General features: G+C 38.1%; 1 protein-coding gene across 1 annotated transcript; it reads right to left on the bottom strand.

Moving 5' to 3' along the window:
* Positions 1 to 2490: 2490 nt before the first annotated feature.
* On the bottom strand, positions 2491 to 2962 carry LOC132360713 (transmembrane protein 230-like). Its single transcript, XM_059915796.1, has 3 exons — positions 2866 to 2962; positions 2657 to 2786; positions 2491 to 2599 (listed from the first exon to the last, which is right to left on the bottom strand). The coding sequence occupies exons 1-3, from the start codon at positions 2960 to 2962 to the stop codon at positions 2491 to 2493; spliced, it is 336 nt and encodes a 111-aa protein (XP_059771779.1).
* Positions 2963 to 8933: the final 5971 nt, after the last annotated feature.

Here is an 8933-nt window from a genome sequence, read left to right as displayed (position 1 = left end):
CAGGGCAGATCTGGAGGTTTGAAGCCCGCACAACCTCACCTCAGTTCTGTCTTGAGCCTGGCTGATGGCCTGCAGGATTAGGTTGTTAAAGAATACTTGGAAACTAAATTGTCAGTGGTGAGCATGCCGTAGTATACACTGAAGTAGAAATATAATGTAGACATGAAACATATAATGTTATAAACCAATGTTACCTCAATAAAAAATAAATTAATTAAATACTTGGGTCCTCATGTTGATATTTATTGAGGCTATAGACCACCCCTCACCCCTCAAGCAGATCCTCATAGGGCAGAAATATGGTTTTCCTATTGGATTTCTTCTGGGCTACAAAATGAGGATCCCGCCTCCATGGCCAGACTCTTGAAAGCAGCTCTGCTGTACTCTGGGAGTTGGCATTTGTTTCCAGTAATGAACACATTCTTTATTTTATACCTTTATTAACTTGTGAAATATAATACACGGACAGGGAATTCCCTGGTGGTCCAGTGGTTAGGACTCCATGCTCTCACTGCTGAGGGCCTGCATTCAATCCCCGGTCAGTGAACTAAGAATCCCGCAAGCCACACAGCATGGCCAAAAAAAAAAAATACACATAAGAGAAGTGTATATAAAACAGAAATGAGAGCTATAGTGAATAATCATAAAGCAAACACTATGTAACCACTACCCAGGTCACGAAATAGAACATTATACCAGACATTTTCCTGTGTTGCTACCCAGTCACACCCCTCTCTTCTCCACCTGCCCCTCACCCAGAGATAACCCTCTCTTGACCTTAATGGTAACCTTTACTTCCTTTTCTTTATACTTTACCACCTGATTATTCACCCCTAATCAAGAGAGTTTGGTTGGGTCTCTTTTTTTAAGTGGATATTAATGGAATCCAAGTCTGTATATACTTCATGTAGGGCTTCTTTTACTCAACGTTATATTTTAAAGATTCATTCAAGTTGTGGCATGCAGTTGTAGTTTATTCATTGTTATTGCTGTATGGCACTCCATTGCTTGACTCTGCCATAATTAATTTATCCTGGTTGGTGGAAATTGGGGTTACGAACAACTTTATTTATTTATTTATTTATTTTTTAATGGCTGTGTTGGGTCTTCGTTTCTGTGCAAGGGCTTTCTCTAGTTGCGGCAAGCGGGGGCTACTCTTCATTGCAGTGCGTGGGCTTCTCATTGCTGTGGCTTCTTTTGTTGCGGAGCATGGGCTCTAGGCCCGCAGGCTCAGTAGTTGTGGTGCACGGGCTTAGTTGATCCACAGCATATGGGATCTTCCCAGACCAGGGCTTGAACCCGTGTCCCCTGCATTGGCAGGCGGATTCTTAACCACTGCACCACCAGGGAAGCCCCGGAATTCTGTATATATTTTGAATAACAATCTTTTATCAGATATGTCATTTGCAAATATTTTTTCCCAGTCTGTGGCTCATCTTCTTATTCTCTTGACAGTGTCTTTCACAGAGCAGAGGGTTTTTTTGTTTCTTTGTTTGTTTTTTAGATTTTGACATTTTAATTTCTTTTCAATACAAGTCACTTTTTGTAAGCTAGGAAACAGAATCAAACTAAGGCAGTCTTGTCCTCTAGAGATCCAGGCCAGTTCTTACAATCTTCAGCAGAATTACATCATAATACAAGGTGCTAACAACAGGGTTAAAAACTATAAATAATAACCACTTATTTACATTTTTTCCTTAGGAAACAGCCAAAAGTCCAGTCCTTAAAGGCATGATATACAGAACATCTAGATCTACAAAGTACAGAATTATCCAAATTATACGCTGGCCAACCTGTCGGTGAACCGTATCAGAGCTGGCCAAGGACTGGTGAACAGAGAATGTGTTTATGGTTTGAAAATTTGCTCTGAGGTTTAAAAAATTCCTAGTTGCTCTTAATAAGAAAGCAAGTAAAAAATATTATAGATGCACCACACTGATTATTTGATTTTGCCAAGGTTTTCTACTAGAACACAAAGTTGGAGTATGGGGATGAGACACTTAGATATTTTCAAAATAAATTACTTAGTAATAAATCTGACTTACTGCATTCTTCCATTTGCCACAAGAACATATTGACAATGAGGACTATTTAAAAGAATGCTCAACTCTAAAAAGGGTGGTGGCAGCAACGCATTCCACTACAGAATAACCTCCCACTTTCCCATACAATTAACATTGCTACTTTTCATGATACATATTCATGTGGAGAAACTTGTCAGGAGCTCTTGCCAGGGCCAGGAGATGAAAAATAGAGACTGTCTTAACAACATGGATAGTTGTAAGCTCAGTTAACGTCTTTAGGATGGACCCATAAAATCTGGCCACTGTTTTGTTAAACATCTGCAAATCGCAGAACCCCTTAGCCCTTAGCCATAGTATCTGCTCAATGTCTTAAAGCTGGGCTCAGTCCCATCTGTGACTCTTTTCTTCAGGGCTGAGGTGTGTGCTAGTCATCAAAGTCTGGCATGTCATCGTAGGAGTATCCCCACTAGCCTTTGGGTGCGTAGCAGGCGATGCGCAGGTGGTAAAATCCCGGCAGGAACACCAGGATGCCAATGATCAGGACGGGAACAGCCCAGTCTGCCCCCTCATAGGAACTGTGGGAGAAGTTTGTTGAAGCTCAAAGGAAGAAACATGTCTTGTTATCTGAGAACAAAATCCCTTTGCTGATATAGCCTGCCAGCAGGAGGGAGCCTCTGATAATGAGAAAGGAGCCAATCAAAAACAGCACGGTAGCGAGCGCAATGGCCTTACATGGAATCTTAGGAGGGCCTTTCTTAAACTTTAATAAATTGGATCTCATGACATCAGGAAAGAAGGAAGATTCCCACAATCTGTTGGCTTGAGCAGTTAGTTTCTCCCTGAAGGTCAATGTAGCCATCGTCTGTACTGGAGAGCCTTGAGGATTTCACTTTACTACTGGGGATTCCAGTAGCCAGGTTGGTACGAGACGGCATCATAACACGCTGGCACAGCTACAGTCGGAGCCCCGCCAGGCCGTCCGCGTGCCGACAGCTAGCTCACGGTTTGCAGCGGCTGAGCCCGAGGCCTCATGGCACACCTCCCCGCCTCCGACCCCAGAGGTTTTTAATTAATTAAAACAATTAGCTTAACAAGTCTCTCTTCCATTAATCATGGCCTTTGGTGTTATATCCAAAAAGTCATCATGTCAAAGGTAATCTAGCTTTTTTCCTGTGTTATCTTCTAGGAGTTTTATAGTTTTGAATTTTACAGTTAGCTCTAAGATGCATTTTGAGTTAATTTTTTGTGAAGGGTATAAGGTTCATTTTTTGGCATGTGGATGTCCAGTTTTTCCGCACCATTTGTTGAAAAGACTATCTGTGTTCTATTGTATTACCTTTGCTCCTTCATTAAAGATCAGTTGACTATATTAATGTGGATCTATTTCTGGGCTTTTAATTCTGTTCCGTTGATCTATTTGTCTGTTCTTTCATCAATACCACACTGTCTTGATCATATTATAGTAAATCTTTAAGTCAGTAGTTTCAGTTCTTTAACTTTGTTCTTTTCTTTTAATATTGTACTGGCTGTTATCAGTCTTTTGTTTCTCCATATAAAGTTTATAATCATTCTGTCAATGTCCACAAAATAACTTGCTGGGATTTTGATTGGGATTGAGTTGAATCTATACATCAAGTTGGGAAGAACTGACATCTTGACAATATTGAGTCCTCTTATCCATGAACAAATGGAATATCTCTCCATTTATTTAGTTATTCTTTTAATTTTTTCATCAGAGTTTTGTAGTTTTCCTTATATAGATCTTGTACATGCTTTACAGTGTTTTAACTTATCCTGGTGCCAACAGCCTGCATTCCCAGTACCAGCACTGGGAGGTTAGCAGTACTGATCCCATTCTTTAAAAAAATGCTATAGTTGTTTACTTCGACCTGTTTGGTAGCTTCCAGGAAGACTGGCTCAAAAGCCTTGCCTTTATCTCACCTAACTCAGAATTCTCCCATTGCTGAGGTGGCTACTTGGAGGCATTTGCTGAAAACATTTAAAGGCCGATGAATCAATCACCGCTGCCTGGGGTATTGGATAACAGTTGGGGGTATTAGACAACAGTTGGGGGTAATGGATAACAGTTGGGGCAAAAAATAGGCTAACCAAAAACTTGGGAAGAAAAGCTGGGAAATGAAATCCTTTGGGGAATAAAGATTTAAAAAATTTTTTCATTTTATATTGGAGTATAGTTGACAATAGTTAACAATTGTTGTGTTAGTTTCAGGTGTACAGCAAAGTGATTCAGTTATACATATACATGTATCTATTCTTTTTCAAATTCTTTTCCCATTTAGGTTATTACAGAGTATTGAGCAGAGTTCCCTGTGCTATACAGTAGGTCCTTGGTTATCTATTTTAAATACAGCAGTGTGTACATGTCAGTCCCAAACTCTCAGTCTATCCCTCCCTCCCCACCCTTCCCCCCTGGTAACCATAAGTTCATTCTCTAAGTCTGTGAGTCTGTTTTTATTTTGTAAATAAGTTCATTTGTATCATTTTTTTCAGATTCCACATATAAGCAATATCATATTTTTGTCTTTCTCTGTCTGACTTACTTCACTTAGTATGATCATCTCCAGGTCCATCCACATTGCTGTAAATGGCATTATTTCATTTTATTCTTTTTAATGGCTGAGTAATATTCCATTGTGTATATGTACCACATCTTCTTTATGCATTCATCTGTCGATGGATATTTAGGCTGCTTCCATGTCTTGGCTATTGTAAACAGCACTGCAATGAATATTGAGGTGCATGTATGCTTTCGAACCATGTTTTTCTCTGGATATATGCCCAGGAGTGGGATTGCTGGATCGTATGGTAGCTCTATTTTTAGTTTCTTAAGAAACCTCCATACTGTTCTCCATAGTGGCTACACCAATTTACATTCCTACCAACACTGTAGGAGGATTCCCTTTTCTCCAGGTAGATTCCCAGGTATGTGAAAAGCTCTGATGTATACCTGGGAATCTAGAGGATGAACACACCCCCGGGGCTGGGCTCATGCTCTGGAAAGACTTGAGAAGTTCCTAAGCTTTCACCTCTGGCTCACCTTCAGTCTCTGTGCATGTGGAAAGTGAAGGTTAAGGCAGAGTTGTGAACTACTGTCTGAGTTTTGAAAGCATGCCCACACAAACACAGAGCCCATCTGCAGAGACTGGGGGATATTTTTGCTGTTGTTGTTCCAGATATTTAAAGAAGTCTCTGTCCAATCACTAGCCGACCACAAAGCTAATGGAATAGGGATTTCAGTGGACACACACAACAAAACATAGATTTTACAAAATTAGTTCAGAAAAGACATTAAACAAATAAACAACTACTGCAGCAAGCAGCAACAGCAGTCCCTGGGAAGGGGAAAAATCTGATTCCCAGAGTTGCCACATTATAATATTCAAATTTTCCAATTGTCAACACAGATTATAAAGCATGAAAAGAAACAAGAAAGTATGGCCCATATACAAGAAAAGAGGCAATTAATAGAAATTGTTCTTGAGGAAGCCCAGACATTGGACTTAATTGAAAAGACTTTAAACCAACCATTTTAAATATGCTCAAAGAGCTAAGGGAAACCAAGTGCAAAGAGCTAAAGGAAACCAGGAGAATGGATGCCTCACCAAATAAAGAATATCAATAAAGAGACAGAAATTATAAATAAAGAATAAATAGAAATTCTGGAGTTGAAAGTACAATAACTGAAATAAAAAATTTACTAAAGGGGCTCTCCATACAACAGATATGTGCAGACAAAAGAAAGAATTAGTAAACCTGAAGGTAGGTCAATTGAGATTATCCAGTCTAAGGAGAATAAAGAAAAATGGAGGCTAACAGACCTGTGGACATCATCAAGCATACCAATATGTACACAAGGGGAGTGTGTACAAGGGAAAACATTGCACCCCCAAGAAACTCAATGAACTACAAGTAGGATAAACTCAAAGAGATCCATACAAATATACATTAAATTGTCGAAAGACAAAGAATCTTGAAAGTAGCAAGAGAGAAGCAACACACCATGTACAAGGAATGCTTGATTAACAGCTGATTTATCATTAGAAGCCATAGAGGCCAGAAGGCAGTGGCCTTTCAAAGGGCTGAAAGAAAAAAAATGTCAAACATGAATTCTATATCCAGCAAAACTATTCTTCAAGAAAGAAAGAGAAATAAAGACATTTCCAGATAAACAAAAACTGATATAGTTCACCACTAGTAGACCTTCCCTATGACAAATGCTAAAGGCTTCAGGCTGCAATGAAACACTCCACCCAACAATAACAGTATACACATTCTTCTCAATGTGTATTGAGAACACAATGTGTATTGAACATTCTCCAGTATAAACCATAAGTTAGGCCATGAAACAAATCTCAATACATTAAGTATATAAAGTATACAAAATATCTTCTCTGACCACAGTGGAATAAAATTAGAAACCCATAATAGAAAGAAATCTGGGAAACTCACAAAAATGTAGAAATTAAATAACACATGCTTAAACAATAGGTCAAAGAAGAAATCTCACAAGAAATTAGAAAAGACATTGAGATCAATGAAAATGAAAATATAATATACCACAACTTATGAGATATAGTGAAAGCAATGCTCAGAGGGAATTTTATACCTATAAATTCCTACATTAAAAAAGAACATTAATTTTATACCTATAAATTCCTACATTCCTAATCAATAACCCATACTTCCAACTTAAGAAACCACAAAAAGAACAAACTAAACTCAAAGCAAGTAGAAAGAAGGAAACTATAAAGATTAGAGTGGAGATAAATGAAGTAGAGAATAGAAAAACAATAGAGAGAATCAACAAGATGAAAAGTTGGTGCTTTCTTAAGAAATCAACAAAATTGACAAACCTTTAGCTAGGAGAGAATGGAGAGTGACTGCTTAATGGGAAAAAGTTTTCTTGTAATTAAAATGTTCTATAATTAAATAGTGGTGATGGTTGCACAACTCTGTGAATATACTAAAAACCACTGAATTTTACTCTTTAAAATGGTGAATTTTATGTTAATTTTATCTTAATAAAAAAAGTCCACCTGTACTTGATTTTTTGTTGTTGTTGTTTTTTATTTTTACTTTTTTTTTCTTTTTTCTTTTTTTGTATTTTTGTAGTTGATTTTTGTATGTATGGAAAATACGAGTCCAATCTCATTTTTTACCTATGGATACTCATTATTCCCTCGTCATTAATTGAGGAAAAAACCCTGACCTTTCCAGACTGCTTTGCAGTACCAGCTCTGTCATATGTCAAGTATGCAAATAAGTGGGGCCTGTTTCTGGGCTCTCTGTTCTGTTCTGTTGGCTTATCTGTCTATCCCTGCAACCACCATTACTAAAACTTTATTGTAAAACTTAAAATATGATAGAGCAATTTCTCCTACCTTATCCTTTTACTTCAAGAGTATCATTGACCTTTCTCGGCTCTTTACATTTAGATTCAGCTTCTCAAGTTCTAAAACAAACCTGGTGGTACCCTGACTCAGTTTTGATCAAACCTATAAATAAGTTTGGGTGGATTGACACTTTTAAATTATTGAATCTCCCAATCCAAGAATATGGTATATCATACCAAGAATATAGTACAGTTTTTATCATTTTTCCTATAGAGGTCTTGCACATCTTTTTAAAAAATGATTTACTTCCAGGCTTCCCTGGTGGCACAGTGGCTGAGAATCTGTCTGCCAATGCAGGGGACACGGGTTCGAGCCCTGGTCTGGGAAGATCCCACGTGCCACGGAGCAACTAGGCCCGTGAGCCACAACTACTGAGCCTGCGCGTCTGGAGCCTGTGCTCCGCAACAAGAGAGGCCACGATAGTGAGAGGCCCGCGCACCGCGATGAAGAGGGGCCCCCGCTTGCCCCAACTAGAGAAAGCCCTTGCACAGAAACGAAGACCCAACACAGCCAAAAATAATAAATAAATAAATAAATTTTAAAAAAAAAGATTTATTTCCAAATTCTGATATTTTTCCATTATTTAAGTAATACATTAAAATTTTCTCATTTTCAGAATATTTGTTTTTGCTATATAGGAATATAATTGACTTTTATATGCTAACTTTTGTATTCAGCAACTTTGTTAAACTCTATTAATCCTAATAATTCCTAGATTATTTTAGATTTTCTAAATCTATATACATAAGCATATCATCTGTACAATTTTGTTTCTTCCTTTCCTGTCTGTAATGAACTGAATTGTGTCCCCCCAAATTCATATGTTGAAGCCCCAACCCCCAGTGTGACTATATTTGAAGAAAAGGACTTTAAGGAGGTAATCAAGGTTAACTGAGGTCATAAGGGTGCAACCCTAATCCAATAGGATTGGTGTCCTTTTAAGAAGAGGAAGAGACCAGGAGCTCTCTCTCCATGCACACACAGAGAAGAGGCCAGATGAAGACACAGCAAGAAGGTGGCCATCTGCAAGGAAGGAGAGACACTTCACCAGAAAGTAACTCTGCACCTTGATCTTGAACTTCTAGCCTCCAGAACTGTAAGAAAATAAATTTCTGTTGTTTAAACCCCCCAGTCTGTGGTATTCTGTTATGGCAGCCCTAGCAGACTAATATAATACCCTTATACCTTTTTCTTTCTTTCTTCTTTTTCCTGCCTTCATCCCTCCCTCCCTCCCTCCTTCCCTTCCTTCTTTCTCTCTCCTTTCTGAGCTGGCTAGGATGTAAAATATAAAATATAATAGTATATTTGTCTGTTTCCAACCACAAGGGAAAACATTTATTGTTTCACCAGTAGGCATGATGTTTGGTAAAATTTTAATAGATACCTTTTATCAGATTAAAGAAGTATCCCTCTTTCTTAGTTTTTATATCATGAATAAATGTTAAATTTTATCAATCACTTCTTCTGCATCCAATAAAATGATAACTTTTTTCTC

The sequence above is a fragment of the Balaenoptera ricei genome, chromosome 2 (genome assembly GCF_028023285.1).
Source record: "Balaenoptera ricei isolate mBalRic1 chromosome 2, mBalRic1.hap2, whole genome shotgun sequence".
NCBI lineage: Eukaryota > Metazoa > Chordata > Mammalia > Artiodactyla > Balaenopteridae > Balaenoptera > Balaenoptera ricei.
This window is presented reverse-complemented; position numbering and strand designations above follow the sequence as displayed.